The sequence below is a fragment of the Sciurus carolinensis genome, chromosome 4 (genome assembly GCF_902686445.1).
Source record: "Sciurus carolinensis chromosome 4, mSciCar1.2, whole genome shotgun sequence".
NCBI lineage: Eukaryota > Metazoa > Chordata > Mammalia > Rodentia > Sciuridae > Sciurus > Sciurus carolinensis.
Window position 1 is genome coordinate 117,643,318 of NC_062216.1, and position 24,571 is coordinate 117,667,888.

Genomic DNA, 24,571 nt, shown 5'->3' on the forward strand with positions numbered 1-24,571 from the left:
TAGTTCCCAGACTTCTGAATTGCATGGTTCAATAAAATTAAAATAACAAACCTTTCTTAAGGATCACAAGTGCTGGGGATATAGGCTCAGTTGGCAGGCTGCTTGCCTCTCAAGCACAAGGCCCTGGGTTTGATCCCCAGCACCGGCAAAAAAAAGAAGGAAAAAAAAAAGAGAGAGGGGTACACAAAGTGGTGCTACCTTTTTATTTACCTGGTAAATACATTACCACCATTACTTGGTAGAAAAATAAAAGGACAAACTCTTAGCTGGGAGTGGTGGTGCAGCAGCCTGTAATCCCAGAGGTTTAGGAGGCTGAGACAGGAGAATCACGAATTCCAAGCCAGCCCTCAGCAACTTAGCAAGCCTTTAAGCAACGCAGAGATCCTGTCTCTAAATAAAATACAAAAAAGGGCTGGGAATGTGGCTCAGTGGTTGTGTGCCCCTGGGTTCAATCCCCAGTACAAAAAAAAAAAAAAAAAAAAAAAAAAAAAAAAAAAAGGACAAACTCTTAAAAGTCCTTTGAGACTTAACAAATTCAGCTTTATGTAACTCACCACATTGTTCTTTGGAGGTTGGGGGCACACCCATTTAACGTTTGTTTCTGACTAGTGATCCTCATGACTGTATTTTGCAGCTTCCTTGTTAAGGATACCAACCTTGTAGCAGGCCTGAGGACCTGAGGTTAGGATGTTTCCTGAGCTTACAGGATGGCTGCAACCCTTAGAAATAGTGCCAAACCAAATGACTGTAGAGTTCCTGAGTTTGGACTCATTGTGTTCTCTCTCCTGGCTCCTCGCCAAGCCTCTGCCTTTTCTCCCACAGACCTAGCTGCCTTCTCATTCAGCTGCTTCCTTCGAGTTTCTGTAAGATTCAAGGTGGATTAGAGGTATAGGCCCAACGTGGTAAGCTCCTCATTGAGTTTTGAGTTAGGTCTTCTCTGGCCAGGCCATTAGTCTCTTACCCTTGCCCCATAATGTCTAAGCGACCTTATATACTGGCCAGAACCTCCATTCCTTCCTCCCTTCTCCCATCACCCTGCCCCTCCCCTTCACCTAGTCTCAACTTCTGGCAGTCGCACTTCTCTGTTGGCCAGAAAGGACTGTGATGTGGATAAAAATCAATTTAGCCACCTCTGGATAAAAAATCAATTTGGCTAGCTCCTGGGTGTTCTGCCCAGGGGCTGCAGCAGGAGTCTGACCCAAGGTGCAGGAAGGACAAGGAATCTCTGGGGAGTTTTTGTTTGTTTGTTTTTGTTTTTCCAGAGAAAGGGGAGAAGCAGTGAAGAAAGGGACTAGCTTGTTGTGTAGCGACCCTATCCAATGGTAACTAGGGCCTAGAAACACATTCACATCGGTGCCTAAGCCTACCTAAAACCAAATGCAGATGTTTGCCCTAGAGATTCTCTCCAAGTCCCTCTAAGCCTCACCCACTCCTCATCACCATCCCGCTACTCTTGGCCCATCATCCATCCTAGTCCAACCCACCTAGGAGGCAAAAATGAAAATATGGTGTACTTTTAAATTCTGATAATCCAGAATGGGAGTTTGTCTTGCCTCAACCTAGGGACCTGGTGTGTACGTTGTGAAGAGAAGAGAGTGCACTTTTGGATGTAGAAGAGGAAGGGAGTAGCAGACCCTCCTTTGACACTTTCCCCTGGCAATGGAATCTGGATACCCACCTCCGCAGAGGTTTGGAAGGTTGTCTTTGAAGGCAGAATGGGTTAGGAGTCCAGCTTTTGTGCATCTGTGGAATGGGCTGGGGGAGGGGGAATGAGAAATGTGTTCCCAAGTTGGAGAGAGGACTGTAATGGGTCTGGGGGATACACTGTAATAAAGGGACTGAAAGTCCTGTGGACCTTCTTCTTCCCTAAACAGGCAACAGGCCCACCTCAGTCTCCTCCATTCCTTCCCGGAGGTGGAGTCTGAGAGAGGAACAAACAGGTCGAGAGCGTGGGGGTGGAATGATGTGAGCGAGTCGGGTAGGGAAAGGGTGAAGGCAAGGTTATTTTCGAGCATTAGGGACGGGGGAAGAATGCGAGGATTGAGGCCAGGCCCCACCTTTCGGTCCAAAACAAGCGGATTGCCCCCTACGAAGGAAGCCCCGCCCCCCCCAACTGCTCGGTCGCGCCCCGCCCAGGCCCGCAGCGCGGCTGCAGCGCAAGGGGCGGAGAGGCGGAGAGCTGAGAGAGGACCAGACGCTCAGGTTGCCCGCATCCCAGAGCTGCAGTAGCCAGAAAGCGCTCCCCAGCCCTGCTCCCCCGTCTCGTCCGGGCGACCCAGCTGCTTTCTCAACCTCAGAGATTGAGCACCTATTCTCCGTCTCGGTTTCAGCTGAGCGACCCCTCCTTCCGAGCACACACCACCTCTGCAACCTGAGAAGTGCCCCAGTTCTACGCCAGCGACCACCATGGCGGAGACGAACAACGAATGCAGCATCAAGGTTCTCTGCCGATTTCGGCCTCTGAACCAGGCAGAGATCCTGCGGGGAGACAAGTTCATCCCAATTTTCCAAGGGGACGACAGCGTCGTTATCGGAGTGAGTGCTACTCCAGGACGGAATTCGGGGAGGGGGCGGGAGGCTGAATCTTCTTCCCCGCAGAGCCTTAGCCTTTTCCTGTCATTCTGCGCCTCCTTCCCGCTGCTCAACCTCCATCCTTTTCGCCGCAGCCCCTCCTTTTTCTCGCCTGCATCAGGATGACTGGGTGTGGCCTGGCCAGGCCGGCAGCCAAGTCTCTGCAGAGTGGGAGGGGGCTCCTTTCTGGCCATCGGGAGACCCAACTCCCCTTTGCTGCTCTTTGCCACCTCCTTACCTCTTGGAGCCAGCCCCGTGTTTTTCTGATGTTTTCTCTCTCCCCCAGAGAAAGCACATCTTCCCTTTGTTATTGGCTTAGGTCTTTACCCCTGCCTCCCAATAAAGAAGGGGAAAGATAGTGGATGGGCTAGAAGGGAGGTGGGCAGTCCAGGGTCTCTGTGGAAGTATGAATGGGAATGGGCTGTAGGTCCAAGTCCTCTATAGTCCCTTGAAGTAGTTACAGTCTGTACTTAAGGGTTGGGGCAGGACTGATGAAGGGTTTTCTGGGAAATAAATACATTGATGCCACACCCAGTTTGGGGGGAAGCCTCTGGAATTCTAAGGACCCATCTGCCTTTCTATCCCAGGTACAGTAGGAAGAGAATTTCAGACTCCCCAGCCATCATCCCCAAGTAAATATATCCAAACCCTGAGATTGTAATGCATACTTGCTTATTCATCCTTCCTCTTGATGATCCAATAAAAAGTAGCAGTTGACCTCTACCTCATCATGACAGCCCCTATCCGTGGAGATCTTTAGAAGGAGAACTAGTATTTATCCTTGACTTATTACTGTATGGATAGTGTAGAATCTTTGAAAAAATCTGAAGTAGCATTGATATTTCCATTTTACAGATGTGGAGATTGAGGCCAAAATAAGTTGAATGACTTTCTCAAGGTCATGCTGAGAATCCATAGATCTGAATCCAAGTCTGCAAATCACCTTTTCTTCATATTGCATTGCCTTCCTAGATTTCTGTTCTGAACCTTCTTGTGTGATGTCCCAAAGGGAGTTTCTAGGCCTTGCTCACTCCACCATTCCCAGGCTGTGTGTGGGGTAAAAAGACCTGGGGTCAAATCCTGTAGGGCTTGATGAGTGCTGGGCTAGGAAAGTATTGCCAGTCTGAGAAGGAGGGGCATGTATGAGGGCAATCCTCAAGGTCAGAGGTGCTTCTTATATATCTTTGATCCATAGCACTTAGCACAAAAGCACCTGGAAACATGCTTGTTAAAGGAATGAAGGAAAAGGGGGCAGGATGCCTGGGCCCTCTGAGTCAGTAATGAGTTTTGTACACATGCTTTAGGGAGGGCTCTAAGCCCGCACCCCCAGCCTGTCTCCACCCTCACCCACTGTCTGAATTCCAGTGGTACTTTTGCCTTGTATGTATGTTTATAGATGTATGTGTGAGTGTGTGTGTGTATGTGTGTGTGAGTGTATGTTTGACACAAGAAGAGGATCTCTATTTCTTTTGCCTCAAGGACCTCAGGGCTTGCAGTCTGGTCAGTCTAGTCTGGCCAGTCTAAAAGAAAGTTCGTATCAACCCTTGGGGGCCCCTCTCTGAGTAGTCAGAACAACAAGCCATGGGAGTTGGAGTTTGAGGTCTGCTTGAGATATAAAGGATGAGAAACAGGAGGGGGCTAGTTATGGGAATCAAATTCACAAAAGGTTTCTACTTTAAGTGTAACTTCCTTGTTTTGGAGGGTTGTTTGGGAAGGATTTTCCAGTAAGTCTGAGATGACTCCTATAAGCTTTCTGGGCTGTCTTGGTGTGTGGGATAAGTTAGGGAGACATGTTGAGAGGAGAGATGAGGTGTTGACCTGTCCAATCAGTCCAGCAAAACAGGAGAGACACTGGGGGAGATGGGATGGAGAAGAGATGGAGAGAAGCCCAGGCCCCTGTCAGTTCAGATTCTATCTTAGCTGCACAGCTGATATTTCCTTGTCTATTTTGCCTGATGTTTGTGGGTCTGTACCTTTGTCTTACTCTGTATCTTCCCTTGCCTTGGCTATCCTGTCAGTCTCACTAAAAATAAATGCTTACAGGGGGCCATTTTGTCTCAGGCAATATCCCTGGAGCTGCGACTTACTATTAATTCCTCATTCAGTTGAATGAGGGCTTTAGGAGACATATTTTTTTTTTACACTGGGGAGTTAACCCTGTGATGCTTTACCACTGAGCTACATCCCCAGCCCTTTTTATTTTATTTTATTTTTTAGACAGAGTCTCACTAAATTATTGAAGTCCTCACTAAGTTGTTGAGATTGACCTTGAACTTGTGATCCTTCTGTTTTAGTCTCAAGTTTCTGGGATTATAGGCATGTACCACTGTGCCTGGCAGAAGACATGATTTTGAGGAGATCCTTGAGGATCCCAGGGAATGACATTTCCTACCTCTTTTCTCTTACTGATCTCTTTGGGGCCCAATGTTCGGGGAACTGTCTGAGGAACAGTGGAGGAAGCTGCTTCAGGATGTCTGAGAAGATAAGGGAAGAGTGAAAGAAAGGGAAAATAACCTCTCCACAACCAGTCCCTGCTTCTTCCTGTGACAGCTCTTCCCTTTACCTCTGCTGCACTGCGGCTGGCTTGGGCTTCAGAGGCCCTTATGTTCTTGGGCTTTGTTCTCTTTGCGGAGGGTTAGAAGGATAAGCTGGAGAGACAGCTGTGTGCACCTTTTTTCTCCTGCACTCCTCTGACTTCTCAGAAATTTGGGGGCTGGGGGTAGCCAAAGTTAATGGCCTAAGTCATAGTGGAAGGATGTCTGGGTCACTGTGTGGTATATGTCTTATTTTGCTCTTTTTACACTTAGAATCCAGTGTGACTCTTTCACTGAACCCATTTAAGTATCTGCTGTTCTCTGCATTGGTTTTTCTCATCAGTATCCCAGTGCTTACTGTCTGTGCTGCTGCATCCATGCCAGACCTGGAGGAGGTGACATTGAGAATACACATAGACACACCCAATCACACTCCCTCTCCCTCTCCTTCATTCAAATGTCCACAGGTTACCTCCCTCGAGACTCCCAAAAGTTAAGAGGGTTCTTAAATATGCAAGAAACCAGGACCATCAAATACCTTGTTTAGAAAAGCTACACTGAACCTGAAGGGTTATTGGAACAAAGTTTGCTTGGTTTGGGGTGGCCTTGGATTCCTTTGATATCTAAAGAGTTTGGGGGAGTCTCATTAAGGAAAATGGAGAGGGGAAGTAATGATCACTGTGGCTAGTGTCTCTCTAGAATTTCCATAGCAACAGTCCCTAAGGGTGTCACCATGGAAATCGAGGCTGCTGCTTCAAGTTTGGGTTCTACCAAGTACTTTACTGAGAGTTGAACAGCTTATTCATCTTCGGGTCCCTGATCTTAGGTCCCCCATTAGCTTCAATCAGCACACATGATGGAACACTACAGCAAATTCCTGGACCTTTCCTGCACAAATGGACAAGAAGACAATAAGGAGTAGGTTAAAGGCGAACAGAGCCCAGATTGACAAAGAGAGAGCCTCTGGAGAAGGCTATGAGGAGTGCCAAGCCTGCAGGGCTGAGAAAGATAGCTGTTTCGGGAACAGTCCTAAAAGGTGGAGAGAATCCTAGAGTATTTCTAATGGAACAGGTCTTTTGGTCTCTGACACTGTGCCAACTTGCAGGGTATTCAATTACTTGAAGGGGGAGAGGGCGAGAATGGCCCTCTGAAAGGATGGGTAGGAGAACTGCATATTTCTGAAAATGGGATTGAGTTTGGAAAAAGGGAGTGATGAATGCCTTTAGTTCCATCCAGAAATACTTGGAGGAATGCCCAAAAGGGAAGGGAGTGAAAAGCCATGATAAGGATCTTATGCAGGGTTGACATTGCAGTTCTCTGATCACTTTGGGTATGGGTCTGGAATCAGATTGTTTGGATTTAAAATTGTGCCCTACCATTTCTTAGATGTGTGACTGTGGGCAAGCTAACTGACCTCAGTGTCCTTATCTATAAAATGGTATTATTGTGATCATTAAATGAAATAATGCGTATAACCTTCTTAACAGTGATAGGCACATAATAAACTCTCAATAAGAGTTAGATGTTGAGCCCAGCATGGTGATTTGTATCTGTAGTCCCAACTCTTCAATAGATAGAGGTCAGAAAATTATTTGAGCCCAGAAGTTTGAGACAAGCCTGGGCAACATAGTGAGACCCTGTCTCAAAGAAAAAAATGTGGGATGGGAAGTTAGATGTTGTTATTATTGTTTATGCTGTTTTCCTACAAGCTAAAAACTGGAAAGTGGTTAACACTTTTCCCTCTTACATGTAGTTTCATCCAAACCTCCAGGTTCCTAGTATCTTCTTCTTCATAAATATCTATGTTTATTCAACATATTTTTATGAAGAGTATCCTGTGGGCCAGGGACTCTGGTGTTGGGGATCTGGAAATAATTCCTGCGTTCAGTAAACTGGATCTAGATGGTGGTCCACAGTCTCTGAAGTGACCTGAGCAGAGGCAGGAGAGAAGGACATAAGAAATGGTCTTTGCTGGGCTGGATATAAATGGCTCACATCTGTAATCCCAGCAACTTGGGAGGCCAAGGCAAGTTGGAGGCCAGCCTCAGCAACTTGGTGAGGCCCTAAGCAACTTAGTGAGTCTTTATCTCAAAATTTTTTAAAAAAAGGGAAAAGAAAAAGAAATAACTTTGGCTAGCTAAATGTATACTCCTCCACATTCTGATAAAGAATCCCCACCATAAAACTAGAGTTTGATTCAGAGTAATAATGAAAGATGTAAATAAGGGTGGTGTTTCCCATATGATTAGTCTAGAGGTAGAAAAAAGTAGAAAATCACTGGCTTAGTTATTCTCATGATCAGAGTAGAAAAAATAATTCATCTTGAGAGTAATCCATAGAAAATTTTTAAAAAATTATACTTTAACAGAAATAAATATTTTAAAGAAGAGCTAGCTTTGGAATTTAAGGGCCCAACCAAGAGAAGGGAAGTAGGAGGTCTTTCCAGAACCCCTGAAATCACAAGGTATTTCACATGTCTTTTCCTGCTCATGAGATTATTAAATGCACTAGTTTTAGCTCTTGGATTTTTTTTCTTTTTTTTTTTTTTCTTGTCCTCACAGGTTTGAAAACCCCATCTTTCTTCCCTCTCTGCTCTATTCCTTCTTCCCAGCCTTGGCTAAGAAAAAAGGGCTCCTCAGGCAATAATTGGCTTCAGCATTTGGAGAGCACCCTCCATTTTAATGCATCCATGGAGCTTTCTGGAATCCTACAACTAGGAATGTTTTGAGTAAATGTGTGTGTGTATGTGGGTGTGTTGGTGCCCATGTTCCCAGGAGGTAAGAAGGGAGGGGCAAGGCTGACTTGTGAGTTATATTTAATCCCTTTTGGCTGGATGCCTGGCTTCATGAAGCATGGATAGAGATATCAGTGGAGAAAAGATAAGTGTCATTGCCCTGAGATAGATCCATTTATTTGTTTTTGGTTCTTGGCCACTAGGTGGGAAAAACATTGAGGTATATTATAATTATAGAAGAAATTAAAAGTCACCCCAAATCTTACCACCCTAAGTAATTTGATGTTAGTTTTATTCTTGTGTGTGTGTGTGTGTGTGTGTGTGTATATATATATATAAATTTAAAAAAATATATCACAAATTATATGTGTGTACGTGTATATACATGTGTAGATATGTACATATATACATGTGTCTGTAGATATGTATATATACATATGCATATGTGTGTGTGTGTGTGTAATTAAAAGCATTTTTTAGTGCTGGGGATGAATCCAGGTCCTCGTACATGTTAAGCATGTACTCTATCTCTAAGCTATATACCAGCCCTATGTATTTTTTGTAATCCATTTTATCTACTAATAAAACTTCATGACTATTTTACTCATCACAATTTTTTTTAACTACTCCAGTCCAATGTAAGAGAAACTTTATTGAAGTCTCAAGGCCATGCATGGGACTTAGGCTCCTTTGGGGAAAGAAGCCAATGGAGGGGCTTATTTAACCTTCTTGGGATGGAGGTTGTTGGTGTGGCCACACTTCTTGTGGCAGTTGACAGCACGGGGGTGCAGGTGGGCACCCCCCACCTGCCACTCTTGTGGCAGATCATTTTGTCACAGTTGTACTTCTGGGCAAGCTAGCTCAGGGAAGGCTCAGTGATGCCACCTCAAAGGTGAAGCACCAAGTGCAGACTGTACTTTTTCTAGATGTTGTAATCTGAGAGACTGCGGCCATTCTCCAGCTATTTAGGCAAACATCAGCTGCAAATATCAGATGCTGTGGGCCAGATGGGGCACCCTCCTTGTCTTAGATTTTGGCTTTGACATTCCCGATGGTGTCACTGGGCTCCACCTCGAGGGTGATGGTCTTGGCCATCAAGGTCTTCACAAGATCTGCATCTCTGCATCTGCAGCTCAGGAGCCTTGTTGAAGAAAATGAGCTCATTACAATTTTCTTATAATTTTTTTTGGTGATACCAGAGATTGAATCCAGGGCCTCACACATGCTAGGCAAGTGCTGTACATTAAGCAATATCCCCAACCCCATTAAATATTTTAAAATAGTTTTATTTATTATTTTACAATTTTAATTTTAGCAATTCTATTATTTATTAATTTTCTATTATTATTTATTTCTATTATTATTTTTTGGTTTTCTTTTTCTATTTTTGTAGTACTGGGGATTGAACTCAGGGCACTCTATCACTGAGCTACATCCCCTGTCCTTTTTATTTTTTATTTAGAAACAGGGTCTTACTAAGTTGCCTAGATTGGCTTTGAACTTGGGATCCTCTTGCCTCAGCCTCTGGAGTTGCTGGGATTACAGGCACATGACACCATGCCTAGCTTACAAATTTTAATTTAATTTTTGAATAAGGTTTATATGCCTAGGTGTCAAAATTCAAATGACAGAGAAAGATGGTCAATGAAAAGTTCCTTCTTGTTATCTTCTTCCCTGGTCACTTAGTTCTCCTTTCAGAAGGCATTTGTTGCCAGCCATGATATATGCCTGTAATCCGAGGGACTCAGGAGGCTGAGGCAGGAGGATTGCAAGTTTGAGGCCAGCCTCAGCAATTTAGTAAGACCCCGTCTCAAAATAAAAAATAAAAAAGGACTCAGGGGTAAAGCAATCCTGGATTCAATCCCCAGTACCAAAAAAAAAAAAAAAAAAAAAAATTGTACTTTGTTTTATATAGATGACAGCATACTTTATATACCCTTCTGTGCCTTGCTTTTTTTTTTTAACTCACCATTGAGTCTTGGAGATCTTTCCATATCAACACATAAAGGTCTACTTCATTCTTTTTAACATCTGTATAATTTGTTGTAGAGATATACCATAATTTATTTAAACAGACTCCTATTGATATGATTTTTTTTTTTTTTTTTTTTTTTTTTTTTGGTACCAGGGATTGAACCCAGGGGCACTTAATCACCAAGTCACATCCCCAGCCCTTTTTTATATTTTAGAGACAAGGTCTTGCTGAGTTGCTTAGGAACTTGCTAAATTGCTGAGGCTAGCTTTGAACTCACAAACCTCCTGCCTCTGCCTCCTAAGCAGCTGGGATTACAGGTGTGCACCACCACGCCTGGCATAACATCAATTTATGATATATTTATGATAGCAATTCTTGAGTTATAATTTACATACAATGCACAAATCTTTTTTGTGTGTGTGTCGTAGTAGGGATCGAATCCAGGGGTCCTCTATGACTGAGCCACACCCAAGTACTTTTTATTTTTTATTTTGAGGCAGAGTTTTGCCAACTTACCATCCTCCTTTCTGAGCCTTGTGAGTCACTGGGGTGTGCGCCACAATACCTGACCCAATACCACTCATTTTAATTAAGTTATAACAACCTCTTTTCTTTTCCTTTTCTCTTTCTTCCTTTCTTTTCTTTCTTTCTTTCTTTCTTTCTTTCTTTCTTTCTTTCTTTCTTTCTTTCTTTCTTTCTTTTCTTTCTTTCTTTCTTTCTTTCTTTCTTTCTTTCTTTCTTTCTTTCTTTTTTTTGTGATACTGGGAATTGAACTCAGGGTTCAAGTCCTTGTGCATGCTAAACATGCTCTACCACTGAGTCACACTCCAGCCTCTCTTTAAAAATTTTTTTTTTTTTTGTACTGGGGATTGAACCCAGGGTACTTTACCACTAAGCTACATCCCCAGCTCTCTGTTGTTTTGTTTTTGTTTTTGAAACAGGATCTTGCTAAGTTGCTTAGGGCCTCGCTCGCCAAATTGCTAGATCCTCTTGTCTCAGGCTCCTGAGGCACTGGGATTACAGATGTGCACTACTGTGCTGGTCTCCAGCCTCTTCTTGATGGATATTTGAATTACTTCTACTTTTCCTTCCTCTCTTTCTACCCTTCCTCCCTCCCTCTCTTGCTCTCTTCCTCCCTCCCTCCCTCCCTTCCTTTCTTTTTTGTGGTGCTAAGAATTGAACTCAAGAGCCTTGCACATACTTGGCAAATGCTCTGCCATTGAACAACATCCCTAACCCTTTTTATTTTTTATTTTTATTTTTAATTAATTAATTACTCTTTGGTACTGGGGATCAAACCCAGGGGCAATTAACCACTGAGCTACATTCCCAGCCCTTTTTATATTTTAAGACAGAATCTTGCTAAGTTTCTTAGGGTCTCACTAAGTGGCCGAGGCTGACTTTGAATTTGCAATCCTTTTACCTCAACCTCCTGAGCTGCTGGGATTACAGGTGTGTGCCACTACACCTGGTTTTTAAATTTATTTTGAGACAGGGTCTTGGTAAATTGCTCAGGCTGCTCTTGAACTTTTAATCATCCTGCCACAGCTTTCCAGGTATTGGAATTATAGATATGTACCACCATGCTTGACCCAGTTTTTCTTTAACACAGACCACTGCAGTAAACATCCTTTTACATCCAACTTTAAGTGCTTCATCAAGCGTTTTGTAAAATGTGTTTTCTGCACTGGAATCCTGATAAAGTATGAGCATCCTGGACATTTAGGAATTTTTTTTAAATTTAACTTTTGATTTTTACAGACTGCATTTTGATTCATTGTACACAAACAGGGTACATCATTTTGTTTCTATGGTTGTGCACAATGTATATTCATACCATTCGTGTAATCATACATGTATATAGGGTAATGATGTCTGTCTCATTCCATGATTTTTCATACCCCCCTCCCTCTCATTTCCTTCTACATATTCTAAAGTTCCCCCATACTTCTGTCATTCCCCACCCCCCATTATATATCATTCTCCACTTATCAGGGAAAACATTTGGCCTGTGGTTTTTTGGGCTTGGCTTATTTCACTTAGCATGATATTCTCCAGTTCCATCCATTTACTTGCAAATGCCATAATATTATTCTCCTTTATGACTGAATAGTATTCCATTGTGTATATATACCACAGTTTCTTTATCCAAATAGAATGATTCTTCAGAAATGTGCTGTCAGTTTACGTACTTCCTTCATTATAGAGAGTGCCTTTCCAACATCTTTTCCTTTGTGGATTCTATTTCTTGGGCTTTAATCTTTTTTTTTTTTTTTTTTTTTTTTTTTGATGGTATTGGGGATCTAACCCAGGGCCTCGTGCATTATAGGCAAGTGCTAGGGCCTTGTGCATTGTAGGCAAGTGTTCTACAACTACACCCCAGCTGTTTCTTGGGCCTTAGAGACTTTCACTGCCAAGAGACTGTATACATACTTCTGGCTGATTTTTTTTTCCAGAAGCCAGATTTAATTTTTAAAATATTTATAAAATAACATTTATTATGCTGGGCATAGTGGCACACACCTGTAATCCCAGTTACTCAGGACACTGAAGCAGGAGGATCACAAGTTTGAGGCCAACCTGGGTAACCTGGGTAGTGAACCCTTGTCTCAAAATAAATAATAAAAAGGACTGAGGATGTCATTCAGTGGTAAAGCACCTCTGGGTTCAATCCCCATTGCCATGAAACAAAGAAACTCAGTTTTTGTTTTTCCTTAGGCAAAGAAGAAAACAGCTAGGTGCGGAGGCACAGATTGGTAATCCCAGCTACTCAGGAGGCTGAGCCTGGAGGATCACAAATTTGAGGCCACTCTGGGCAACCTAGTGAAGACCTTGTCTCAAAACAAAACTTTAAGACAAGAAAACATATGATTACACTATTTTCTCATTATGTTTGACATTAAAAAATCTTGCATATAATACTTTTAAATAGTTTTAAAAAATGTAAAGTACAGGATACACGATGAAAAACAAAAATCTCCTCTCTCCCAATTTCTCTTCGCAGTAACCACTGTCTAGAGTTTTGCATAATTCCTTCTAGGAAAAAATTTTGTGTATATTGATGGAATATACACCTAGAGCCACATGTCAAGCTTTAGCTAAATTTTATGGCCTTCCATAATGTGTTAAAACATTTCTTCCAAACTCTGGCATCTGTAGATCTAGAGGTTTAAATTTCAGTTGAATGAAGATGAACTCTAGTTATACAATTTGACAAGTAAGTTATAGTCTCTTTATACTGACTGGCAGGTAAACACTACTGGGAAATTTGTCACTCAGAGAACAAACATTTAATCTTAGCAAGGATCTGACCTTTAATATGATTAGATGTCAAATACTTTCTTGGTTTAGCTCCCCGAGTTTTAAATATTTTGTATATTTAGCTAGGGCAGTGGCAAATACCTGTAGTCCCAACAGCTCTGAAGGCTAATGCAGGAGGATCCAGCCTTAGCAGCCTCAGCAACTTAGTAAGGCCCTAAGCAACTTAGTGAGACACTATCTCAGAATATAAAAAATAAAAAGGACTGTGACTCAGTGCTTAAGCACCTTTGGGTTCAATCCCTGACACACAAAAAAAAAAAAAAGAAAAAGAAATATATATATGTATATATAATATATACACACATATTCTATATATTATATATATATCTTTAGTTTTCTTATCAATTAATATAGCTTGCAACATATTACCTGAATTAACAAAGCACTCGTTAGTATGAATGATTTGCTTCTACACTTTTATATACTTCAATGCTGGAGACTGAACCCAGGGCCTCATGCATGCCAAGCAAGTACTCTACCACTGAGCCATACCTCTTAGCCCCTGATTCCCTTTTAAAGGGAAACCTATATTTCTGATTTCATATATCCATTTCACAAGAGCTCTCAGTGTATATTTCATTTACACTATAGGGAACATGCTATGCTTATGTTGCTAACCGTGCATCTTTCACTTAATTTGTCTTGAAGACCTTTCCATATAAAGACAAATGGTTTATTGAGGAAGATATTTTTAAACTTTGAGGTACTTTTTATTGTTAATGAATTGTTCTTCATTTCTACAGTTTGTGTTTCTCTGTTTCATTCAATAGCATATTATTTAGTCTCCAGGTGTTGGAATAATTTCTGTTTTTTATTTTATCATTGATTTCTAATTTCATTCCATTATGATCTGATAGAACACAAGGAAGTATCTCTATTTTTTGCATTTACTAAGGGCTGCTTTGTGGCATAACATATGGTCTATTTCAAGAAGGTTCCATGTGCTGCTGAGAAGAAAGTGAATTCGCTCGTTGATGGATGGAATATTCTATATATCTGTTAAGTCTAGGTAATTGATTGTGTTATTGAGTTCTGTGGTTTCTTTGTTTAGTTTTTGTTTGGAAGATCTATCCAGTGGTGACAGTAGTGTGTTAAAGTCACCCAGAATTATTGTGTCGTGGTCTATTTGATTCCTGGAATTGAGAAGGATTTGTTTGAGGTACATGGATACACCGTTGTTTGAGGTATAAATATTTATGATTGTTATGTCTTGCGTGATTTATGCTTCCTTAAGTAGTATGAAATGTCTTTCTTTATCCCTTCTGACTAACTTTGGCTTGAAGTCCACTTTATCTGAAATAAAGATGGAAACCCCCGCTTTTTACTGAGTCTGTGTGTGTTGGTAGGTTTTTCCCATCCTTTCACCTTTAGTCTGTGGATGTGTTTTTCTATAAGTTGAGTCTCTTGAAGGCAGCATGTTGTTGGGGTCTTTCTTTTAATCCATTCTGCCAGTCTGTGTCTTTTGATTGATGAGTTTAGGCCATTAACATTCAGGGTTATTATTGAGATATGATTTGTATTCCCAGTCATTTGGGCTTATTTTTGGTTTTTAACTTGGCTTGGTTTCTCCTTTGAATGGATTTTTCTTTAAGGTAGTTTCCTCCGTTTGCTGATCTACATTTTTGTTTTTCATTTCCTCCTCATGGAATATTTTGTTGAGAATATTCTGTAGTGCAGCCTTTCTATTGTAAATTGTTTTAACTTTTGTTTATCATGGAAGGATTTTATTTGTCTTTACATCTGAAGGTTAGTTTTGCTGGGTATAGGATCTTGGTTTGCAACCATGTTCTTCAGAGCTTGAAATATGTTGTTCCAGGCCCTTCTAGCTTTTAGAGTCTGAGCTGAGAAATCTGCTGATATCTGTATTGGTTTCCCCCTATTTGTAATCTGATGCTTTTCTCTCGCGGCCTTCAAAATCCTATCTTTATTTTGTATGTTAGGCATTTTCATTATAATGTGCCTTGGTGTGGATCTGTTGTGATTCTGTGCATTTGGTGTTCTGTAAGCCTCTTGTATTTGATTTTCCATTTCATTCTTCAGGTTTGGGAAATTTTCTGCTATTATTTCATTGAATAGGTTGTTCATTCCTTTGGTTTGTATCTGTGTGCCTTCCTCAATCCCAATAATTCTTAAATTTGGTTTTCATGATGTCCCATAGTTCTTGGAGATTCTGTTCATGATTTCTTACCATCTTCTCTGTTGGGCAACTTTATTTTCAAGATTAAATATTTTGTCTTCATTGTCTGAGGTTCTTCTTCCAAGTGGTCTAGTCTTTTGGTGATGCTTTCCATTGAGTTTTTTATTTGGTTTATTGTCTCCTTCATTTCAAGGATTTCCCTTTTTTTTTTTTTTTAATCTCTATCTCTTTGTTGAAGTGATCTTTGCTTCCTGCAGGTACTCTGTCAGCTTATTGGTATTATCATTCATTGCCTGCATTTGCTCTCTTATCTATCTTTGCTTCATGAATCATCTTAATCATGTATAATCTGAAGTCCTTTTGTGACATTTCTTCTACCTTACTGTCATTGGATTCTATTAATATAGAATCTAGATTTGTTTGGATCATTTTCTTCCCTTTTTTTTCATGTTGTTCATGTATCTTCCCCTCTAGCAGTGCAGATCTGGGGTATTGCAGTTTCCTCCCATAGACTTATAGTGACCCTATAGGTTTCCAAAACCTTTTCTTTAAGGGGGAGATCAATATTAGCAGTACCCAGTTCAGACAGTATGCAATCCTAGATCAAATAGCCCCTATGAGGACATTAACATTATTGTCAAAATAAATAGAATGAATTCAATTATTATCTTCAGTATAACAAACAGATTTGCAATAAGGTCTGTAGTTTCTAATGGAGGACAAAGAGGATGCAGGGGGTGTAGGATGTAGCTGTTAATGGGATAAGAAAAGAATATCTAGAAGTTCTAGATAATAGAAAGAGTGAGAGTGTAATCAAAAGAAGTTGGTTGTTAGCATGCGAAAAAGGGAGAAAGAGACTCGGAATAGTTAAACAAAAGGAAAAGAGAGCAAGAAAAGTAAAGAAATAAAAACTTAAAAAATTTTCAATAAGGAGAAAAAAGAAAATCTACACTATAACAGCCATATAGTATTCAAACCTCCCAGTCTTCAGTAGCCTGATACATGAGAGGTACCTAACAGTGAGCTTCAAGTCTCCAGCAGGCATCTCAGGATGGGATTTGCTTCACCTAAAGATCAGAGCTACGGCTTCCAGGATTATCCAAGATGACTGCTCTGGCTTCCAAATGTGTTGGCAAATGGGGAGCTACAGCTCGGGGGTGTGGGCGTGGTCGGCTGGAGGTCCTGGAGGCGGGGTATGGTTGGTCAGACAGGGGTCCTGGGGTGGTGTGGTTGGTCTGGTTGCAGGATCCTGGAGGCGGGGTGTAATAAGTCGGTCTGGGGTCCTGGTGATAGGGCGCAGTCAGTCGGTATGGGGTTCCTGGTGGCAGGGAGCAGTCTATGTGAGGGCCCCGGAGGCAGGGAGTGATCGGTCAGGCTGAGGGATCCTGGAGACGGGGCTCAGTCAGTCCAGCCAGGGGTCCTACAGGGCCTGGCTGTTGTCTCAAAATGGCAGCAACCATGTGTAACCAAACCTGTAGGTACTGTTGACAGTGAACTTCCAGGAGACAGCAGGCAGCTAGTGCTTCACTGGTGGTCTGAGGTCAGTTTGCTGACTGCTGTTGGACGATCGGGAGGTGAACCTTGGGTGGTGGATGCTGGATAGGTGAAAGGCAGGCGATGGACAGGCAAGAGGCAGGCAAATGGCGGATGACAGGTGCCTGACAGTGAGCAATCTGCACCCATAAAGGCGTCGATATGCTGGCAGACTGCAGGTGATCACAGTAGACAATTGGGGTAAACAGCAGGGGATTGATAAGCAGCAAAAACTGCCTCACCAAGAAACAGATATCCTTGCTTGAAACCTGAGTTATGGAGTGACAAGGAACACAGCCTCCCTCTAGTCCACCATCTTGGATCTCCTCCAGTTGCGTCTCTCTCCAATTTCTCTCAACTCCCATATTTCCCATGTATTTGGAGGATCGAAGAATGGGGTACCTTTATCAGGCTGATGGAAGGGTCTATGGCATTTCTTCTCCCTCCCACTCTTCCTGCTGATGTCTGACATCTCTTATTTTCACTCCAGGGGAAGCCATATGTCTTTGACCGTGTGTTCCCCCCAAATACGACTCAGGAGCAAGTTTATCATGCATGTGCCATGCAGATTGTCAAAGGTAATGGATGTCTTTTATTTATTTATTTATTTATTTTGTGGTATTGGGATCGAACCCAGGGCCTTGTGCTTGCAAGACAAGCATTCTACCAACTGAGCTGTCTCCCTAGCCCAAAGGAGACTTTTTTTTTTTTCGGTGCTCGGGATTTGAACCCGGGGCCTTGGGCTTGCAAGACAAACACTCTACCGACTGAGCTATATCCCCAGCCCTGGATGTCTTTTTAGAATGTATTTTCTCAGGCTTCTCATTCCCTATCTCACTTACCTCTACTTGCACTATTTATCTGCTATCTCTTCCAGATGTCCTTGCTGGCTACAATGGCACGATTTTTGCTTATGGACAGACATCTTCAGGGAAAACACATACCATGGAGGTGAGGGTTCTGACTCTATTGGGGTAAGGAGCTAGGAATGCTAGTGGAAGACCAAGGACTCTCAGTGGGGGCAGATCTAGGAATCAGAGGTTGCCTGGTTCAGATCAAATGGGTACAGAGAATGAACTGAGGGGCAATGTTTTAAAGGAAGTTTAATTGAATCCCTTCAATCTGGTGCAGTTTATCTCCTTTCCACTGTTCCAGTAGTCTTTTGATCTGGAAAAGTAGCAGCAATCAAAGTCCAAAGGACTGCTCAGTTATCTCCTTCCATTACAAGGTAGACATGGTGATGACCATCTCCTACCTTAGGATGCTCTTCCTATCACCTCTTACCTTTGTGTTCACTTGCATACCTTAAGTTGTCTCATCCTTCCTGAGTCTCAGTCTCTACTGGCATATCCTCATTCCCCAGGGAAAGCTGCATGACCCCCAGCTGATGGGAATCATTCCTCGTATTGCCCGAGATATCTTCAACCACATCTACTCCATGGATGAGAACCTTGAGTTCCACATCAAGGTGATCAGGGCATGACAGCTGGGCATCTTCAGATGGGGACTGGGAGGAGAAGGTCTAGAATGAGCCTGCTGAAGATATTGGGCTCCCAACATCACTCTCCCCCTCTGGTTACCTCCATTCTTCTCCATCAAGATGTTCTTTCCTGTTCTTCCCACCCACCATTACCCTTTGAGTGGGTCACATTAGTTTGGAATTCCTACATTAGAGTTAAGATAAGCCTTCTTCACTTCATACTCCTTTCTCCCTAACCAGGTCTCTTATTTTGAGATTTACCTGGATAAAATTCGTGACCTTCTGGATGGTGAGTGTTTAGCTTCAGTGGGTGAGGGTGTGTGAGGAGGGTGAGGAAAGGAAGATCAGCTTGCTCTGGGGATTAGGTGCTGTTTGGCATACAATATATCCCTCATACCCAGGTCCTTTAACTCCACTCACCAAGAATTTCTAAAAACTGGGAAGCTCAGAAAATGAGCTTAGAAGCCCAGATCTATACATACACAGCTCAAGAAGAGAGAGAACCCGCAGCTGGAGCCCAGCAGAGGATAAGGAGGCGACAGAGGAGGAGGAACTGAGCCTTCAGTGGGAATGTGGGAGGTTTGGGCTTCAATGGGAAGCCTTCCTCCGATTAGCACATAGAAGAAACCACCATCCAAGTTGACAACAGGGTGCAGAGGGGTGGGGTGGAAGTGCTGATTTTGCTCACACTGCATTATCTTGATTCAGTGACCAAGACAAACCTTTCTGTGCACGAGGACAAGAACCGAGTACCATTTGTCAAGGTGAGAGTGGGTGTGACACTAGTGTGGAATCAGTATATTGAGAATGGGGGTGAGGGAGGTGGGTGGATCAGTGACCCAGTAGTTGAAGGGGTGAGATGTGCTAAGAGGTCTAGGAAAAAGTCAGGATGCCTGGTCACGATGGCTTTTTTTTTTTTTTTTTTTTTTTTTTTTTGGAGGCTCTGGGAATCAAACCCAGACCTTGCACATGCTAGACAAGTACTCTACTGCTAAGCTACACCTCCAGCCCAAAAGATAGCATCTTGAAAGGTCACTTGGTAAGTGTGCAGGCAACTTAATTTGCAGATCAGTGTTTATGGGACACTGTCTATTTGTCCCATACAGGGTTGTACTGAACGCTTTGTGTCCAGCCCGGAGGAGATTTTGGATGTGATTGATGAAGGGAAATCAAATCGTCATGTCGCTGTCACCAGTGAGTGGGGATCTTGAATCTAGGGGCATGCATCTCTTCGATGTCCCATGGGGGACAAGCAAGCAAGGGAGGGCCTTGTCCTTCAGCAGAGGGGCCCCTTTGTGTACAGCCTACTACCTGGGAGTTGAGATGGCAGGGTTGGTCCTGGCAGGTACCTTCTCTCTCAGTGGGTGAGAATGGCAGCCAGTAGAAGCTGGGACTGAGGGCTGCAGGTTCACAGGGGTTGATACAGATCTCATTTCTCCTCTGCTCCTACAGACATGAATGAACACAGCTCTCGAAGCCACAGCATCTTCCTCATCAACATTAAGCAGGAAAACATGGAGACTGAGCAGAAACTCAGTGGGAAGCTGTATCTCGTGGACCTGGCTGGGAGTGAGAAGGTTTGGAATCCTATGGGTTGGTAGGGAAGAAAGCCTTGTGGGGAGGTCACTTGTTGTATAATTAAAAAAAATTTTTTTTAAACTGGCTGTGGTGGCACACACACCTGTAATCCCTGACTTGGGAAGCTGAGGCAGAGGATCACAAGTTCAAGGCCAGCCTCAGCAATTTAGCAAGGCCCTAAGCAAAATAAAAAAAATATAAATGGATGGGGATGTGGCTCAGTGGTTAAGTGACCCTGGATTAAATTCCTAGTACCAAAACACAAAACAAAACAAAAACCTTTAAAATTGAGATATTCAGGGTTGGTGTTGTCGCTCAGTGGTAGAGTGCTTGCCTACCACATATGAGGCACTGGGTTCAATCCTCAGCACCACATAAAAATAAATAAAGATATTGTGTCCATCTACAACTAAAAAAATTTTTTTTTAATTGAGATTCCCAATTAGAAAGTTCACCATTTTAAAGTGTACAATTTAGTGGGTTTAGTGTGGTCACAAGGTTGTATAACCATTACCACTATTTAATTCCAGAACATTTTTATCACCATTAATAGTCACTTCTCATTCTCCCCTCTGTCTGTACCCTGGCAACCACTAATCTACTCTGTCTCTATAGATTTGCCTGTCCTGAATATTTCAAATAAATGGAATTATATAATAGGGAGTAGGAGTGGCCTTTGGCAAGAGAGTATAGTGGAATGGAGGAAGGGCCTTCCCTGATTCTGGCTAACACCTCTTACTTTGTCCTCTTCTCCATTCCCTTCCCTTTTTTGAACTGGGTCCTCAAGTGGAAAAGAGGTAGTAACAATCTTTGTAGCTGCTCCTGTCACACTTGTCCCCTAATGCCCTGGCAGGTCAGCAAGACTGGAGCAGAGGGAGCTGTGCTGGATGAGGCAAAGAATATCAACAAGTCACTGTCTGCTCTGGGGAATGTGATCTCTGCATTAGCAGAGGGCACTGTAAGTGTTTCCTTGGTCCCCTTCACTCCAACTGCACCTCATCTCCCCACCTTCTCACAGTGCCACTCTATAATTATACCCCAACTTGTGGGTTGCTTGATCCTTAGGTATCACCACTGTTCTTTCTGATCTCCTTTTGAATTTATTTTTCTAATTTATGGTGTCCCTCCTCTCCCAGAAAAGCTATGTTCCATATCGTGATAGCAAAATGACACGGATTCTCCAGGACTCTCTGGGAGGAAACTGCCGTACAACTATGTTCATCTGCTGCTCACCTTCCAGCTACAATGATGCAGAGACCAAGTCCACCCTGATGTTTGGACAGCGGTCAGTAGCAGAGTCCCCAGAGGGACACCTGGTGCCCAGGTCCCTTTTCACACCCTGGGGCTTTCTCCCTCAGGTGTCACTCAGGCCTCACACAGGTTTCATCTCTTTGTTCTTCTTCTGTTCACCCAGGGCAAAAACCATTAAGAACACTGCCTCAGTGAATCTGGAGTTGACTGCTGAGCAGTGGAAGAAGAAATATGAGAAGGAGAAGGAGAAGACTAAGGCCCAGAAGGAGACAATTGCAAAGCTGGAGGCAGAGCTGAGCCGGTGGCGCAATGGTTAGATGGGGATTCTATGGGGATGAGAGACACTAGGAGGAACAGCCCTGCTTGGTTGTATTTAGGGCCAGGCTGTCTTCAGGAAGGAGGGCTGTGTTTCTGGAAAAGTGCAGTGCAGCAGTCATGAGGGAAGGGAATAAGGGGACTGACTACCCCACTGGAACCCCCAAAAGGTGGAAAGTCTACTTGGGAGAGAGATGAAGACTTGGAGTGAGGGGGACTGGACTTGTGCATGTAACTTTTTCTTCTCCTATTTCCCCCCTTGTTCTGCCCCTCTGCCAGGAGAGAATGTACCTGAGACAGAGCGTTTGGCTGGGGAGGATGCAGCCCTGGGGGCTGAACTCTGTGAGGGAGACCCCTGTGAATGACAACTCATCCATTGTGGTGCGTATTGCACCTGAGGAGCGGCAGAAATATGAGGAGGAGATCCGCCGCCTCTATAAGCAGCTTGATGACAAGGTGAGGCATAGGCAGGGCACAATAGATAGGAGGCATGGGATTTAAAATTTTAGCTTATTCTGCCTTTTTCTGATTTTAAAAGAGATAAATGCTCATTTTTGAAAATGTGGAAAATAAATAAAAATATATAGAAAATTGGTACCATCCATCATCTGACCATTCAAAAATAATACTAACATTATGCTTTCCTCTATGCCTACATCATACAATTGAGATATACTGTATATATAATTTTACATCTTATTTTTCATTTTTAGTGTTATGAACAATTTTTACTCCATTAACAATTCTTCATAAAAATATTTTTGGGGGGCATTGGGGAGTTGAACTCAGGGGTGCTTTACCACTGAGCCACATCCCCAGCCCTTTTTTAAAAAATTTATTTTTATTGTAAACAAATGGGATACATGTTGTTTCTGTTTGTACATGGAGTAAAGGCATACCATTTGTGTAATCATACATTTACATAGGATAATGATGTTTGATTCATTCTGTTATTTTTCCTTCCCCCACCCCTCCCACCCCTCTTTTCCCTCTATACAGTCCCTCTTTCCTCCATTCTTGCCCCCCCACCCCCCATTATGTGTCATCATCCACTTATCAGCAAGATCATTCATCCTTTGGTTTTTTGAGATTGGCTTATCTCACTTAGCATGATGTTCTCCAATTTCATCCATTTGCCTGCAAATGCCATAATTTTATTATTCTTTATAGCTGAGTAATATTCCATTGGTGTGTGTGTGTAATATATATATATATATATATATATATATATATATATATATATATATACACAGTTTCTTTATCCATTCATCGATTGAAGGCCATCTAGGTTGGTTCCACAATCTGGCTATTGTGAATTGAGCAGCTATGAACATTGATGTGGCTGTATCTCTGTAGTATGCTGATTTTAAGTCCTTTGGGTATAGGCTGAGGAGTGGGATAGCATCCCCAGCTCTTTTTTTTAAATTTTGAGACAGGGTCTCAATAAGCTGCTTAGGGCCTAGCTAAGTTACTGAGGCTGGCCTTGAACTTGCAATCCTCCAGCGTCCGGAGCTGCTGGGATTACAGGTGTGGGCCACCATGCACAACTTAAAAATATTTTTAAATGACTGCCTAAGGATCCACTTATTTAACCATTCACTTATTACAGGGCTTGTGGTTTTTTGTTTTACTATTATAAATAACTCTGAAATGACTGCCTTTTATGCACAAGATTTTGTTTGATTTGGTTAGAATGGAATGCTAGAGTGAGATTTCTACATTGAAAGATGTGAATACTTAAAATTTTTGCTGAATATTGTCAAGGTTATATCAATATCCTGGAAGAAAGGAATTTAGAGTGTGCTGGGGTCAGAGAAAGAAGCTGAGGAAAAGACCTCTTTTGAGCATATGAGCTTTCTAACTCAAAGCCTAAACTACCTGGAATTTTATTGGATCCTGCCTTTCCCACAAAGCTCTAGAACTCTAAACTAGAAGGAGTGGGTTCCCTCACTGTGTTCCCTTGTTTCCAATAGGATGATGAGATCAACCAGCAAAGCCAGCTCATTGAAAAACTCAAGCAGCAAATGCTGGACCAGGAGGAGGTAGTGCGAGAGGGCAAGATGCTAAAGGGAAGGGGTTTGTGTTCATCCTTGAAAAGTGTGAAAAAGGCCTCTTTAAAATCAGATAGAAGGAGCTGGGGATATAGCTCAATTGGTAGAGTGCTTGCCTAGCATGCACAAAGCCCTGGGTTTAATCCCCAACACCACACATATACACACGCACACAAATCAGATGAAAGAAGGGGCATTCTGCTTAGGGGCTAGTCACCCCAAACTGTAGCAGTCTGAGAACTTCATTGGGCTGTTACTAAAGCACAGCTGTTGGAGTCCAGGTGCTTCTTTATTCTGTTTCCCAATTTCTGTGAAGCTTAATGCCTACTTCTTTTTGACTTTTGCCTTGTGGGGGGCCTTGGCTCCCCCAGGCCCATAGAAGTGATCATTAACTGCTTGCTCCCTCACATGCCCCTCCTCTCCTTTGAAGCTGCTGGTGTCCACTCGAGGAGACAATGAGAAGGTCCAGCGGGAGCTGAGCCACTTGCAGTCAGAGAATGATGCTGCAAAAGATGAGGTGAAAGAAGTGCTACAGGCCCTGGAGGAGCTGGCTGTAAACTATGACCAGAAGTCCCAGGAGGTGGAGGAAAAGAGCCAGCAGAATCAGCTGCTGGTGGATGAGCTGTCCCAGAAGGTGGTGAGTGGCCTACCAGTGGTCTAAGGGCTCCCTGACCTCAAAACACCATCAGTGTCCAAGGGAACCACTGATTCCTTTTGGGCTGTGTGGTGTTTGCATCTCTGTACTGCTGTGTTATGTCAGTGTGTTATGACACTGTCCCTCACCATGCCACTGTGCTTTGCCATGTTGAAATGAGAGGCCTCTGTTCGGGCTGGGGAGGGAAGCAGGAGGATGGCAATGGGAATGACCTGAGGGGCTTTCCCCAGGCCACCATGTTGTCCCTGGAGTCTGAATTGCAGCGACTCCAGGAGGTCAGTGGACACCAACGAAAACGAATTGCTGAAGTGCTGAATGGGCTGATGAAGGACCTGAGTGAGTTCAGTGTCATCGTGGGCAACGGGGAGATAAAGCTGGTGAGTGGAGAGAAACGGCAGTCTAGTTCAGGTCATTTTTGCACTGGGCACTGGAGGGG

General features: G+C 42.9%; 1 protein-coding gene and 1 pseudogene across 1 annotated transcript in view; one reads left to right on the forward strand and one right to left on the reverse strand.

Annotated features, from left to right (window-relative positions):
- The first annotated feature begins 2,340 nt into the window (after positions 1 to 2,340).
- Positions 2,341 to 24,571, forward strand: part of Kif5a (kinesin family member 5A) — a 33,560-nt gene continuing 11,329 nt past the window's right edge. The window contains 16 exon segments of the mRNA XM_047548673.1: positions 2,341 to 2,535; positions 17,296 to 17,383; positions 17,683 to 17,756; positions 18,169 to 18,273; positions 18,526 to 18,574; positions 18,994 to 19,049; positions 19,392 to 19,479; positions 19,738 to 19,862; positions 20,717 to 20,821; positions 21,000 to 21,148; positions 21,278 to 21,426; positions 21,709 to 21,776; positions 21,778 to 21,885; positions 23,403 to 23,471; positions 23,911 to 24,117; positions 24,366 to 24,512. Coding sequence (XP_047404629.1) covers positions 2,407 to 2,535; positions 17,296 to 17,383; positions 17,683 to 17,756; positions 18,169 to 18,273; positions 18,526 to 18,574; positions 18,994 to 19,049; positions 19,392 to 19,479; positions 19,738 to 19,862; positions 20,717 to 20,821; positions 21,000 to 21,148; positions 21,278 to 21,426; positions 21,709 to 21,776; positions 21,778 to 21,885; positions 23,403 to 23,471; positions 23,911 to 24,117; positions 24,366 to 24,512 — 1,716 coding nt within the window. The 5' untranslated portion in view covers positions 2,341 to 2,406.
- On the reverse strand, positions 8,556 to 9,003 carry LOC124982186 (ubiquitin-60S ribosomal protein L40-like; annotated as a pseudogene).